This window comes from Rhamphochromis longiceps, linkage group LG3, assembly GCF_057381845.1.
Source record: "Rhamphochromis longiceps isolate RC_006_pf linkage group LG3, R_longiceps_female_GT1.1, whole genome shotgun sequence".
NCBI classification, from domain to species: domain Eukaryota; kingdom Metazoa; phylum Chordata; class Actinopteri; order Cichliformes; family Cichlidae; genus Rhamphochromis; species Rhamphochromis longiceps.
The window spans coordinates 11330620-11346624 of NC_140559.1; the positions used below are offsets into that span (position 1 = coordinate 11330620).

General features: G+C 43.7%; 1 protein-coding gene across 2 annotated transcripts; it reads left to right on the top strand.

The window, feature by feature from the left end:
- The first annotated feature begins 4858 nt into the window (after positions 1-4858).
- Positions 4859-15918, top strand: LOC146672903 (uncharacterized). Of its 2 annotated transcripts, none has more exons than XM_085401439.1 (7): positions 4859-5018; positions 6042-6507; positions 9820-10329; positions 10416-10809; positions 10975-11049; positions 11155-11229; positions 11310-15918. In XM_085401439.1, exons 2-7 carry the CDS (start codon positions 6064-6066, stop codon positions 12218-12220), a joined length of 2409 nt encoding a protein of 802 aa, XP_085257565.1. In that variant the 5' UTR covers positions 4859-5018; positions 6042-6063; the 3' UTR covers positions 12221-15918. The 2 variants fall into 2 exon arrangements, with proteins under 2 accessions (XP_085257565.1, XP_085257566.1); XM_085401440.1 differs by having other exon boundaries at positions 9853-10329.
- The last annotated feature ends 87 nt before the right edge of the window (positions 15919-16005 follow it).

A 16005-nucleotide genomic window follows, 5' to 3' on the forward strand; every position in this document is an offset into this window, starting at 1 on the left:
TTTTTTCTCAAAGTGGGCACTATTTATTTATTTTTTATTTTTTTCATCATACAGTGAAGCTTTATGATGAGGCTTTATTGAAAATTTGAGTTTTTATTTTTAGGATCCATCAGAGGCTCAACCCTGAATCTGAACTCAGCTGTGTGTCCTTAAAAAGTCACTGGTCAGCAGATCGTCCCATTAATTTTAAAGTCCAGCAGGCGTCTGCTGCAGAGAGGTGAGCTGTTAGTAACATGAACTCTTTGATATCAGTTTGGTGTCTGATTTAAATGAACTGTTTGATATTGTTTCCTGGTCTGACCTGCTTGGTCAAAGTTCAGCAATCAGAACACAAGGGCAGCTCTGTGAATTAGTCTAAATATTAGACACAGTGAAGAACGCATTCAACTTTTATTTAATTTTTAAAGAATATAAAATTAATTCCTTTTTTGGTTAACAGCTGCTAGTCTGTCCAGCAGCTTCTAAAGACTGAAAAGTGTCTTTAATGTTTCATTTCATGCTGATCTTGCTCTTTGTCCACAGGATCCATGAAAGATTACACTCACCTGAACCTGATCTCAGTGGTATGTCCTTTAAGCGTCATCGGTCTATGGATCCACCATTAAACTTTAAAAAATGGGGGATTTCAAAGACAAAGTGAGTGAACATCGGTATAATTTATAATTAGATTAGGCACTTCCAAAAATCTAGCAGATGACTTTGGTGTGTTTGTCACTTCCCGTTCCCCCCCCCTGTCCTCAATTTCTGAGTCATTTGAGGAGTTTCAGTATCTCCAGTATTTGTTCAACACAGCAGAAAAGGCAGATTGCATGTACTATAATTGAGGAACCAAACAAAATAAGTGAGGAAATTAACATGTTCTATAGTAATCTGTATAAATCAAAAACTGAAAAAGAAAATGCAGATATCTTTTTGATATGATTAAAGACCAGGTAAGAAAATTGGAAGAGGATGATAAAACATGGTTAGAAGAAGATTTGAATATATCCGAATTAGATACAGCTCTAAAACAAATGAAAGATGGAAAATCACCTGGAATTGATGGTCTGACGATTGAATTTTATAAAACCTTTTGGCAAGACATTAAAGATTTGTTATTTAATGGCTTTTTGGATTGTTTAAAAAATGAAGAACTATCCCCAACAATGAAAGCAGGATTAATAACCTTATTACCCAAACCAAACAAAGATTTACAAATGCTAGACAATTGGAGACCCATAACACTTTTATGTAACGACTACAAATTATTAGCCTTAGTATATGCAAATAGGCTTAAAAGCGTCTTAACCAAATTGATTGATGAGTGCCAATCAGCGTTTATTAAAGGAAGGCAGATTCATAATAACATAAGATTAATATTAGATATGATTGACTATCGATCCTTTATTAATTCAGAAAGTTTAATACTATTTATTGACTTTTTTAAAGCATTTGATTCAATAGACCATAATTTTTTATTTAGATCTTTAGAACTTTTTGGATTTGGAAACAAATTTTGCAAAGTGATCAAACTGTTCTACAAGCAAATTTATAGTTATGTTTCGCTCAATCCAGGCATAACATCTAGGATAGACATATTCTGTGGAATTCGACAGGGTTGCCCAATTTCTCCAAAATTATTTATTCTTTGCACTCAATTAATGGCTTACCTCATTGTGAACCATTCAGACATCGAAGGAATAAACATTTTTGATATTGAACTGAAAATAAGTCAGTTTGCAGATGACACAGTAATATTTTTAAAGGATAAATCAATACTCGAGAAAGCATTGAATGTCATTTCAATTTTTTCTAAAGCTTCAGGCTTGTGTCTGAACCTGAAGAAGTGTGAACTTTTGCCACTTTATGATTGTTTGGAAAATAGCATGAGGACGATTCCAGTGAAAAATGAAGTTAAGTATCTAGGCATCTATTTAGACAAAGACATCAACACTAGAGAATCAAAAAACCTAAAAGACAAAATTGATGGCATGTCCAAAACACTAAATCATTGGTTGACGAGAGATATTACAATTTTTGGATGCAATCTATTATCCAAATCAGAGGGCGTCTCAAAGATGGTTTATCCAGCATACTCACTATACATTACCCCGAAAAGTATTTAAAAGATTAACTCTATAATCTATCAATTCATTTGGCGCAATAAAACACATTACATTAAAAAATCACAACTTGTCAAAGATTACGCTAAAGGTGGTATAAAGTCAATTGATTTTCAATCAATGGTTGGAGTATTTAAAATAAACTGGATAAAAGCCTTCCTCTTGAAACCTGACTCCATATGGTTCCATATCCCAAAAAATATTTTCAAAAAGGTGGGAGGGTTGGATTTTCTCCTGAAATGTGATTTTGATATATTGAAGTTGCCTGTGAAACTGTCAGAATATCATAAGCAGGTCTTGTCTTATTGGAAGATGGTGTTTGCCCATAACTTTTCACCACATTGCTCCACCTTGTGGAATAACAGGACAACTACAATTAATAAGAAGTCATTGTTTATTAAAGAGTGGTTTGAAAAAAACATAATCTTTATAACAGACTTACTTGATGAAAGGGGTCAGTTTCTCTCAGTGGGTGTTTTTAATGCGAAGTTTAACATTCAGTGTTCCCTTAGAGAATATGACAAGGTTTGTAAGGCAATCCCCTTACCTCTGTTGAGTTTGATTCAAGGTTATTTGTATTACTCTAAGGCACAAATTAGTCTACCTTCTTTACATCTAAACCAGATTCCTTTGACGGATAAAAACGGTAATAATAAAACAATGAACAAGATATTTAAAAACAAATTATTTCACGACTTTAACAGTAACACAAAACTAAAAGGGAGTAATATTAAAATAACGAACAAATATACGCACTTTTTAAAATGGCCTATCCCCCCCAAAGTCAAAGAAATGCAATTTAAAATAATTAATGGATATTACCCAGCAGCTGAAATGCTTAAAAAAAGGTTTGGGTTTGAGGTAGAGCCATGTGGATTTTGTTCACAAAATGTGGAAAGTATTGATCATTTGTTTTTTTCCTGCTCAGTAACAACTGACTTCTGGCAAGATCTAGTAGACTGGTTGAGTATAAGAATAGATGGGATGACCCCACTGACTCTAACACAAGTTTTATATAATAATGGTGATCCATCTAAGGAACTGTCCATGCTACACAAGGTGGTGATAATTATGGGCAAATACCACATACACAAATGTAAATGGCAAAGTAAAAGACCTTCCCTAACTGTATTGAAAATTGAATTAAAATCCTTTTTGTCATCTTTAGAATTACTGAGGGATTCATGTAAAGAGGCTGCTTTGATATGCGACAATGGGACTCAATCTCTATCCTTTTAATGATTGTGTTTTTGGTGTACTAAGTAAGCCACATGTATGTTAAAGTGTTCGCAGAAAGGAAACTGTTATATGTCATAAGAATGGCCTTCATATATATATTTATGTATATGTATATGTGGGGGGGTTTTTTTTGGTTTGTTTGTTTGTTTGTTTTTTCTGTTCTTGCTTTTAGTTTTCTCCTATTTCGTTTGGTTTCTTATTCAACCTTTTCAAGATGTTGTTGCACTAATGTTGTCTCCCAACGAGAGATTGTAATATGTGCATAAATTTAATTAAAGTATGAAAAAAAAAAAAATCTGTTGTCTTCCGGTATTTTCTCCGTAAGCGACCTTTCCTCGACCAATGAGATGAGCGGTAATCTGAATTGTCAAACTCGAATTGTCATAAGTGTGCTGTCAGCTCATTGGTCACAAAGCAGGAGAGGGGCTGGGAATTATGTTTTCCAACAAAGCGTTAATTCCATAAACATTTATAGACTACTTTTGATTCTCACTGTATTACGGGACAAAGTGCGTCCCTTATTAGCTCAATACGGGACGATTACGTTTTTAAAGGGACGGTTGGCAACCCTAGCCGGAATTTTATATTCATGCTAGCGTTCACGGCGTTAACTACACATTTAAAGCGTCTAACAAAAACAGGCACAATGATGACAATAACTGAACTAAAATCACAATCAGAAACATCAGGTTGGCTAAATATACATTATGTGTGTTTTACAGTGTTAGAAAGAAATGACACCCACCTCTCCCACAGGGGAATTGTAGAAAAGGGGCAAGGCCAAGGGGTACACTGTATTTATAGGGTTACACCAAGGAAGAAGAAGAACAATGAGGAGGGGCTCAGATAAGGAATATAACTACAGGCTTGGAGGTCCTAACAGTCAGGTATGAAGAACACATTTTGTGTAATTATAACAATGTGTAATTTATGACACAGCAATCTGTCTCTAATATTTAATGAAATGTGCTGAAGATGCTAATAATTAGTCAATTTTGTGTTAAACTAGTCTTTAATATGTTGTAAAATCTTTGAATCTCATGAAGATTTTCACATCAGTGTGCTTTATAATGTGCTAATAATGAAAATGACGCAGGGCCCTGAACACATCATGTGTTAACGCCTTCACTCAGAGCCTGCAGTGACCACAGAAAGTGTGCAGCTGATAAATGAGGGTCCACGTCCTCATGCAGACTGACAACAAGAACAGGGTTCATGAAGATAACAGAGGCAGCTTCAACAACGTCACATGTCATACAGCATCTGTAATCACAGCCTCAGAGGCCACAAAGCGAAGCAGACAGGTGCATCCAGGTGTAACCACCGGTAAAGTTCACATTGATCAGTGTTTACCTTTGTGTTTGTTCATGATTAGTGCAGCCGCCCTGTTAACTGAGCGTGCTCTCATCATTTTAATGCTGTGGTGCTTCAGTACAGACCAGTCATAACACAGTGGTACAGGGAGACTCCTCTGTGTTTGTCTGACAGAAGAACATCAGCTTCATCCATCACAGACTCGAGGCTGGACCGCCTGACTTTAACAGGAATCTGTAGCCTCAGTGCTCCACACCAGCAGGTGGCGCCAACGCACCGGTATCACGCCCTTTCACCTCCGACAGCGAAGAAGAAGTGGTGGAGTAAAAGAAGAAGAAGGGAGCGCAGAGCTGGAGTTAGCAGGTGAGGAGTGTCCCGGTTCTGTACTCTCACTTGACGGTTCTGGTCGTGTTTGCGGTTTGGTCCGGTTCCCAGCAGCGCTCGGTTCCGGTTCTGGTTAGCTGCAGCTAGCTGCTCGTTAGCTCTCCGTGCTAACAGCTGCGTTAGCCTGTGTGCTGCTAGCTGTTAGCACCAGGCTGTCGTAAATAAGCTTCCATTATCGGACAGAGACGCCTGTCAGTCACACCTGAGCGTGGCGTGACTGCAGCCCGGTCACTGCACAGGTGAGAGCACCTGTCACACCTGCAGGCTGATGACGGCTGGCAGGGTCAGTGTGAGAGGCTGTTTGTTCTGGTCCTGATCAGGAGGTGGGTTCGTGTTGGTTCCTCAAGGTGCTTCTGATGTTGGGGTAGATCAGTGTGTCAGCCTCTATAATCCAGATGTTTGTCACATGTGGAGTCCAGCTGTAGAAGTGTGTGTGTCAGCGGGGAGCTGGTTCTGATTGGTCCAGGTGTTCTCCTCACAGTCACGTTAAGTGTGGAGGAGGCCTCGTGTTCATGTTGACTCCACCACAGCCTGAGGGCCCTGCAGGAGCCTCTGATGCAGACACGTGTGCACCTTTAACCCTGTGAGGAGCGTTCAGTGTCAGAACCCTGCGATGGTTCCTCGGAGGATCACGCTCAGTGGCTCAGGTGAAGGATCCACAACACCTGCTGCTCCTCCTCCATGTTTAGAGTAGGAGGCTGAATACAGATGTTTCCACACTGTGGAGCATCTGAAGTGCAGATGTTTGAAACACGCTTTCTTGTACTTTAGACAGAAAATGTCGAGCATCGATGTCGTCCTCACTAGAACCTGTGACTCACACACTGCCCCGCCATAAAGGAAATGCCTATACTGATGTGGTGTGCAGGTGTGGCTGCCTCCATTATGAAGACGAGAGTCCTCAAAAACACAGAGTTACAAAGAGTCCCTGAACTACGTGTTCCTGCTGAGGGACTGCAGGTGGAGCTCACAGCTAAAGCTGCTTCTTTGTTTTATCATCAGGGTGTCATCGAGGTCTGTTGCCATGGAGGACCATGCTGACGTTGCCATGGAGAACAAGACAGAGGTCCCAGCCTCCGACGCCCCGTCCTCTCCTGACAAAGAGCCGGCAAAGCCCGCTGCGCGTCAGCCACACCGCCGCACCTTAGGAAGAAGGGGCCAGAGAGCAAAGAGGCGGGGTCATATAGAGAAAAAGCGGGGTCAGAAATCGAAGAGGCGGGGCCAGGAGGACAAGAAGGAGGGCGTGACGGTGAAGAGGACGTGGAGCGGCGGGAAGCGCCGTTGGGACAAGAAGCATTACTGCGTGTTCTGCCGACGGCCACAGGTGAAGATCGCACGCCACCTGCTGAGGAAGCATGCCGACGAACAGGAAGTACTGGCTGCCAGCACCCTGCCGACAGGCTCCAAAGAACGCCACCTGCTGCTGGAGCACCTGCGCTGCCGAGGCAACTATCTACACAACATCGAGGTCAGTTTGTGCGTCTTACCGGTGTGTCTGCTACCGGTCAGTTTACCTGTTTCTTTCAGGTGCCTTTAGTTGTTACCTGTGCAACTAAATTAATGTACATTTGTCATGGCCATGGACTCCTGCCGTATCGAGGAGGAGAGATTCCAGAGTCTACGATGTCAGTTAATTAGGAACTGCCTTTTTCAGCTAAGAAATATCTCCAAACTGCAAACATTGTTTTCTAAATGTGAGTTAGACATGATTCTTCATGCTTCTATGTCTTCTCTCTTAGATCACTGTAAGTCTTTGTCTTTGAGCAAAAACAATCGTGACCGTCTCCAGCCAAGACACGTAAAAGAGCATTACGTTAGGGGTTCACATCAATTCTAGCTTGAATAACACGATATCGATTCGTTAAAATCCTGAATCGATTTTGGCCGAAACACATATTTGATCTGTTCTGACGGATCAGAACCAGTGAGATGTCGGCTTTCTCACAAACACGGCATCAGGTGAGAAAGCCGACAGCCCACTGATTGTGAGGCGCTGACGGGTGCGCGCTTTGTGTTTACGTCTTTTTTTGTGTTCGATTCTCAAGATGCAGTTTAAGTCAACTTTGGTTGGAGAGACAAAACCATCAAGAAAAGAAGATCCAAACTATGCTTCACATAAACATCGTCATGAATTCCCTCTTTGGGGACTTTGGCTGTTTTGCTGCCAGAACGATAAAATCCCACTTCATGCACAGCTCTCTCTCTGTGTTGAAGAACAGTTTCCCATCTAAAAATCTGTTTTCTGCTTTATTCACTTGCTTATTACGCACAAGACTCATTTCTGCTGTTCAATACTGAAGAAATGTAAACTTCTTAAAATTCCAAAACCCCTGGCTGTGTCTGTAATCGTCTGTAACTTTGCTCTGCTGCACGTCAGCAGCATCAGGTAATGTTCACATGTTGATTCGTGACTTTCTTTCATTTTTGATCTACTGCAGAATATTTTTAACTGCTATAAAATCTCAGGCCAGAAAGTCACCTTCATGTTCTTCTGTTTTATCCTCAGGTTCTTTGACACAAAGACATCTGCTGTGATAAAGTCTCACATATATTTTATAGATATAAAAATGGTTATGTACTGATAAACAATCAGAATTATAATTTTTCTGACTGTCTGAGGCAAAAAATCAAATCGTGGATCGAATCGAATCAGGACCTTGTGAATCAGAATCAAATTGATTCTAGAAATCAGTGATGACACCCAGCCCTACAGTACACCAGTGTCACACTCATTACACTGGCTACATCTTAGAATTCATTTTAAAATCTGCCCTTTACAGCTCTGAATCATGTCCTGTCCATATTACTGATCTTTTAGAGCCTCACACTCCCTCGCGCAGCCTCAACCTGTTGGTATGTTTGAACCTGAGGGGACAGATCTGAGCGGCGTCCCCCAGGTTGTGCAGTTCTCTGGATTGCCTGGATTGTATTTATTCTTTTAAACATCATCTTAAGACTAATTTGTTTAGACTAGCTGAGTATTTGATTGTGCTGTTTTATGTTTATCTGTTTTATATTATTCTGAAGCACTATGTGGTTTTTGTCCTGTGAAGAGTGCTATAAATCAATGAAGTAAGTAAACCAGGTGGTGGACAGCAGAGGGGGAGGGGCCCATCAGGCTGAAGGACCAGGGTTTGTTAGTCCGTGGTACCTCAGAGGCAGCCAACAGATACAGGACAAATGAGACGTGGCTCAGGCTGAAGGTAAACCTCAGGGGTGGGAGCAGTTTGGAGAGGTTTGGACAAAGCGTGATTCAGGAGGAGAAAGCAGTGCTCCACCTGCACTGTGTGTAGTTTAGGTGGAGTGCTGCTGATCAGCTGAGGACAAAATCAGACAGTGGAAGGAAACTGTAACAGTATTTCATTCAGCATGAATAACTGTCTGACTGCATCATTTTCTCATCAGAGAAATGTAAAGTGTACTCAAAGTGTAAAAGCAGCATTTCTGCGCCTCTGCTTCCTTACACCGCTGCATATTTGTTTCAGTCTGAGACACTCACTGCAGTCGTGACAAGGACCAAATCCACCTGAAAAGTAAAAGGATTTGGCCCTGTTCACAATGTCAGAGTTTTAAGGCTCAATCAATAGATTTCGAGACTGTTCACGTTGCTCTTTTTTAAAATTATTATTATTTTGCTAGCTATCAAACTCGCAGGATAAATGATTGAAATGCACTGAGTGTAATGCAATAAAGCAACACTACTACAGCAGCAGTAATGTGAGTTACCTCCCTCAAGTGGAAGCTTTAAACGTTACAGCCCGATACAGGGGCGGATCTGCAGGGGCGGATCTACAGGGGCGGATCTGCAGGGGTGGCGGCAGCGAGCGAGAGACAGGTTTTGAGATGTGGAAGATTTGTGATGCTTAGTGTGGAGTGTATAGTTAGCGTGTTGTGCAGTTGTTGTTGTGTGTCAGTGAGGGCACTAATGAATGTCACAAAGGCAGATTGCAGTGTAAAGACTGTCTCCACTGTCCACCTGCTGCGGTCGGGCCTGCAGGTTTTTCCCTGTGGTGGCTCCTCTGTCTGCTGGTGGACAGACACATTTTCTTTACTGACACAAATAATTATTGGGGCATCTTATTGTTAACTGGTTTTAGTTATAGTATTTTTCAGTAGTATTTTTAAGTGATTGTACAAAAAACAGCCTGCCAGATGCAGTGGGTGCATTTTTAGATAAATAGTTGTATATAACTTTGTTGTTTAAAATATAAGTTTTCAAAATGTGCAAGTTGTATTTGCAAGTTATGAAAATAATTTTATGGTTTTTACAGTTAAAAAAGAAACTGCTACTAGGATTTTATGTTTTTGTGTGATTTCAGGTCAGTTGTGTTACTACAGTTTGTCAGTGAACACATATCTGTAAATTCAGACACGTGAGACTGAGCTGAAGAGAATGATACCAAACAAGGCAAAAAACATTTGAAGGTGAAATACAAGCTTTCTCTGAAAGGTGCCTCTCCTCTCCCTTGGAGATGGGGCCTCCTGGTGAGGTGTTCTGGGCATGTCCCATCAGAAGACCCAGGACACAGTGGGGAGATTATGGGTGGGAATGTCTTGGTGGTTCCCAGGGCCAACTGGAGGAAGTAGCCAGGGAGAGGGAGGTCTGGGCTTGCCCCCAAGACTCGGCCCCAGATAAGCAGAACAAAATGAATCAATGGATGTATTTATAGCAGGAAATCACATAAACAGTTGCCTCAAGCTTTATAGTTTAACTTAAAGATGCTACAATAACACCTGTGTTTACCTGTCTGTTACCGGTGAGGTTTTCTGTTCCTTACAGGTACATTTACTCCGCCTCCCTGTGTGTCCTCAGGTGATCCGGCAGGGCACTGGTGAGATTGTGCCATGGCGTCAGCCCTCTGAGGATGTGGATGCGAGGAACTACCTGCCGTGCCCATTGTGTCTTGGATTTTTCCTTCGTGCTGACCTGTGGAAGCATCAGGTGTCGTGTCGCAAGAAGCTCGCCATCAACCCGTCCAAAGCCGAGGTGAACGCTGACCCCGCCAACGACGCCACCTCTGGTTCCACAAGTAAGTTGCCCTGTGATGTCACCAGAGAGGACATACCTGAGGATTCCCTTGGTGAGACTGCAGAGACCGGGACCAAACAGCTTATGACCTCTGACCCAAGTGTCGATCAGAACACGACCTCTGACCCCGCTGTGAACCGAGCCAGGAAACGGACCAGAGTGCAGGCAGCAGCGTCGCGGCTCCTGCCGATCTCCAGTGGAGCGTCTGAGAGCTGCAGTGAAATCCTGCATCGCATGAACCAAGATAATGTGTCTTACGAGGTCAGCTCACCTGTCTGTCTGTGCACCTAACACTATCTACACTCTCTGACCTTTCTCTGTGGTAACTGGCTCCTCTCTGCCTCCAGGTGAAGTCTGATTGGCTGATCTGTAAGTATGGCAACAAGCTGATGGGGAACCAGGATAGTGGTCAGAGGAGGTACGACTACATAAGCCAGAAGCTCCGGGAACTTGGCAGGTTGCTCCTGGCCGCTAAATCCCTTGACTCCGGCGTCCAGAGCCTGCAGGACCTGCTGGCCCCAGGTCGCCTCAGCCTGGCGCTGTCCGCGGCCAGGAAGGCAGCGGGAAACAGGTGGAGCCGCCCTCCACTGGCGGTGAAAACAACACTAAAGACAGTCTGTGAGATTGCTATTGGAGAGAGCCTGCAGGACGGAGACTGGGAGGCTGCCGCCAAGACCACCGACTTCTACCACATGCTGGGCCGGGAGTGGGACAACCTGGGCCTGCAGAACCCAGATCCAGGTGAGACCACAGTCCAGCCCCTCCTGCTTAGTTTAGCATCTTCAGTAACGTCCAGTAATGTTTGGGTTAGGAAGAACCAGGATGTGACTGTAGTTTTGGATTTTCAGCTAGAGAAGTTTGGATCCCAAAGTTTGTGTTACTGACCCAGTTTTTCTCCTTTTCCAGCTGCTACAGATGGAGGAACTAAACCAAAGAAACGACCTGTCCAGATAAGACTGGACAACGACCTCAGACAAGAAGGTGAGTCCACACCTCGCCGCAGGTTTGGATCAGTTCCCGAACTTCTAACTTTATAGAACCAGTTGTTGGAGCTGTTTACCTATCTGTGCCCACCTTTGTTCACAGTTCTGTCAAAGAGCTCTAACAAACCAGTGACCTCTGCGATTCCACCTGAAGCCAGAATGCAAACATCTGTCTCAGGTGAGTCCACCTGGATTCATGTTACTACTTTGACTTTAGCAGATTAGTCTCATCGTGCTCCAATTCTGTTGGTTTTTCAGTCCCTGTGGCTCCCAGGAAGGTCCGACGGCGGCCGTGGTCCTCTGCAGAGAAGGAGGCCATCTGGAGGCAATTAGGAGTCCATGTTCTGGTCCAGTCCGTACCAGGTAAGGAGGTCTGTCAGCGCTGTCTGGACTTAGAACCAGTCCTCAGGGGGCGGCACTGGAAGGACATCAAGAACCAGGTTCACAACCAAATCCAGAGCCAAAAGAAGCAGCAGTTCCACGCTCAGATGGAACTCGAGAAGAACCAGGATCACCAAGACCAGCTCCAGAACCAGAAAAAGCCAGAGCAGCAGCAGTACCAGCCTCCAGTCGATGAACAGGGAAAAGACCACCGTCTGAACCAGAAGAAACCACCATACCAGTCCCAGATGGACCAACATGATCCGGATATTTCTCGGAATCAGAAGAGATCACAATACCACATCAGCATACACCACCAGGCCCAGGATAGCATCCAGAACCAGAAGAAACAACAGGAGCACGCCCAGCTGGATCACCAGGACTATCTACACAACCACAAGAAGCAGCTGTGTACCCCTAGAGTGGACCACCAGGACCACAGCCAGGTCCATAAGAAGCAGCTGTATCAGATGGACCAGCAGGCCCAGCCCCTGCAGACCCTGGACCAGGAAACGTCTCTTCTAACCATCACAACCTACAGACCTGATGGGTCAAATCGAGCTCCTGGACATTTGCTGCTTGAGCGGGAGCACAACATTACAACCTACCCAGTTCTGCACAGACCACCGGGACCTCACATGGACCAGCTGCTGCCCAGAATAGACTGGGCCGAGGATGCTCCAGCCCCGAACTATCCTATCAGCAGGCCACTGGGCAGGACCCTGCTACAGGATGTGCCCCCAGGAGGACCACCCTCTGACCCACAGTCGGGACATGTACACTTCTGACCGGTCCAGGTCTAGAGGACTTAATGATAGGTTGGCCCTTCTCAAAGGGTGCATATCAGATTTGGTAGTAAAAAGACCTGCTTTTATGATAACACATGTAAACCTTTCTTAGAAGGTCCTTGGATTTCCTGTGTGAAATTAGTATTTGCCTCCTACAGGACTATATACCCTATACTATATACCCCCCCCCCCTCCCCCGTATGTTCTGGCAATTCCAATGGGTCTGGTTCTGATATGTCAGTCTGGTCAGGAGATGAACCTGGATCCTGGTTGAGGTGCTGTTAGATAGGTGAAACAGTTCAGCTGTGATGTACCTGAGTTATACCGACTACGTGCCAGTGCCTGATCTTATTATAAAAGGCGGGTACCAAAAACCAAAACCAGCACCTTAGTGGTCCAGTGTTGGCCTTTGATGTTACCTGTTCTGGGAGGAGCTCCTGCTGAAAGATCACAGATGGTAGCGTCAGTCGTCAGATACTGTCTTCCATAATCAGAATTTGCCCCAAATGTATCTTCATAGGAAGATTCATATGAAGCAGCCCACAGCTCTACGTCTTAAACCTGTAGAACGGTGGGCTGGTTCTCTGAAGACGCTGAGGCAGAACCAGCTCTGTGTGAAAGAGCAAATGAAGGGATCAAGGCCCTTTACCCTCATTTAACCATAAAGGTGTTTAAAGTTCTCTGTATGTTTAGTGTATGGTTCTCCTCACACTCCTCTGTGTGATGAGTACTGGGGCACAACCCCTGACAGAGAGGCCAAACAGGTGGTTCTAAACGGTTCCTGCAGGTCCCTGGGAGTCCTGGTCTGTGGTGGTCCTGTGATGGTACCACTGCATCCTAAAAATAGCAAGTTGTCATGTCACAGGCTTATTCCAGAAAGGATGACATTCATTTTGACCTCAGTATTCTACACACAGTACTGAAGAAGCTTCTCGGATGAGAGGTGAAACGTCTTCAAGTAACTTAAAGAAGTCCAGACGCTTTTCTTTGCAAGCTCCTTTGACTACACACAGTACTCCAAATCAAAATTCTTAAATGTTTATTAAAACATTTAAGAGAAAAATATAACACATGCACAGGTATTCTCAGCCTTTGTTAAAATATGTTGTTCAAGCACTTTTTGTCCGCAGTTACAGAAGATCAGTGTTGGGCAGGGTTTTAATAGTTTTGCACGCACACATCAATGAAAACTAAACACACTTTTGCTATAAAGTCAGTTAATTTTAGTTTTGTGAACACTCATTACAGTTGTAGTTATTTTCCTTTTTATTTTTATTTCCGCTAACGAAAATGTTTTTTCACTTCTAGTTTTCGTTAACGATAATGACCTTGGTGTTGGGAAGGTTACTTTTAAAACGTATTCCATTACAGATTACATGCCCCAAAATGTATTTTGTAACATATTCCATTACGTAGCTCAATGAGAGTAACGTATTCTGAATACTTTGGATTACTTAATATATTATCATGCTGTTTACAACTATGTGAATGTACTATTGCTGTGTGATTTATTACTATTACTGAAGATCCACGGCTATTTACGGATGAGAAGTAAAAAAGAGCCGCTAGGTGCTAAAAAATAAACCTTAGACTCAGACGTTAGAACAGGCTTCTCCCCGCAGCACGCCGTGTAATAAATACTCACAAAGAAAACGGCAGTCGTTACAACTTATGTCTAAAAATGCATCGTTTCACGCATCGTTAAAACACTCGACTCCGGGTAAAGGACGCGCAGCTGGAAACACTTCACGCAAGTCGAGCTGCCCGAGATTCACAGAATTTACAGAAAATGTTACATTTTTGTGATTTATATCCTTATCGGACGATAGAATTCTTATATCGGGATATGAGATTTTGGTCATATCACACATATCTGACTAATGCGTGTTCCGTGTCGGGCTCGTAGCCGAAAAATAGCTTTACTTTGTTGTGTGGGTCAACTTTTCTTGCGAGAGACAGAGAGAGGCGTTGAAAGGCTCCAACGGAACTTATTGTTTCAGAGGAAAACACGAACACGGTGTACGGTCGAGTCTTAATAGCTTACTTACAACTGGGCTCGTCAGGCACTCTTCTTGGCTGCAGTGGTTATTATTATATTTACATGCTTCCAGCTCCCGTTTTTCCTCGATGACAACTCGTACCTTTCCACTCTCCTTTTTCTCCCTCCTCGCGCTCACAGACACATAACGTGTATGGCAGTCCATTCTCCCTGCAGCACGGACTACACTGCCCATGATGCTACATTCTTTAGAGCTATGCTTGTAGCATTCTGCCTGTTAGCTTAGCACAACAACAACAACAAAAAGGCGCTCTCTCACCCAGGAAACACACAGTCGCAGAGAGAGAGAGTGAATCGCCCTGTAACCATGGCAACCGTAACGCTGCTGCCTGGAACAACAGAACGTAGCTGTCAAACAAAACCCAAACAGTCCTGACCCGCGACAAAATGAAACAGGAAAGTACCGCAGTGTAATCCATTTATTTCAACAAAGTAACTGTATTCTGAATACCACCTTTTTAAACGGTAACTGTAACGGAATACAGTTACTCATATTCGGTATTGTAAATACGTAACGGCGGTACATGTATGCCGTTACTCCCCAACACTGCAGAAGATGAACCTTCTCCCAAGCTCGATGTCCAGCACACTTTTGGACCAGGTTATGTCTCATTCGTCTTTTCCTTCAGAGAGTCCTTCACAGGCCTTTGGGCAAACTCCAGGCAGGCTGTCGTAGCTGGTTTCCTTTAGCACCCACTCGCCTGAGCCCGCCTCTGTTTGTGTCGTGCTCTATTACATTTGAGTTTCACCTCAATATGTGTGGGGTTGTCATGGGAACACAACCAACATCCCATGTGTCTATGTGCCACAAACACAATGGAGGACATTGAGGCGATGGTATACCCGCTGCTTGGTCTGTGGGTGTTTGTCAGACTCGAGCACCATGATGTCAGTTTGTAGGTAACCCTTGTTGCCGAGTTTCAGAAATGCCAGGTTTCATCTAACTCGTGATTCATCTAATGACACCGCTGGCTGGCCAATCGGGGGCTTTTGATGTCACATTTTTAGACTGACTCTGCTCGGTTGGAAAGCCAGGCCAGCATTTGCTAAAAAAGTACCTGGTACCAGGTACTACTACCTGATGGAAAACCCTAGAAACTAGGTTGAGCTCAGCCGAGTAGGTACTAGATGAGAGGCGCAGAAGATTGCCCAGATTGCAGACATTACTGACAGACGATCAGTGTGCACAGCTAAACAAACATGAGTGTCGGGGCTGTGAGTACTTGTGTCCATCTTATACTTTAACATGGACAGTCAGCTGACTGTGCAGAGGTGAAAATGAATGTCATGGAATAAGGCTGTAACGTGACAACACGAGGAACACTGAATGCTTCCAGGATGATGTGCAGAGATCATCTATGATGTTTCTGTGTCTCCTGCTCGTCTCCCTTTAATCTGTCTTCATCCACCCCTCAGTGTTCCTGCTGTCCTCTCAACGTCTTGATGTCCCTGCAGCTCCACTTTATCACCACTAGATGGCAGACTTCTCCCTGTTTTTGGTCCCTGTTAGAGGATAAGAACATGTTCCAGTCCAGACTGCAAGCTGCTGCTTTTTCCTCCACATGTCGCATTTCTGATGTCCTGTAGAGTCGCTGATCCACAGGTGATCGATCCACAGCTGCGGCCTGCAGGAGGAGCACCAGCTCAGACACTGGATGGCAGCAGGAGGCTCTGTGTGTGTTTAATGTGTAATAAAAGTGTCTGTAACTGTCCGGTGATGGAGCCC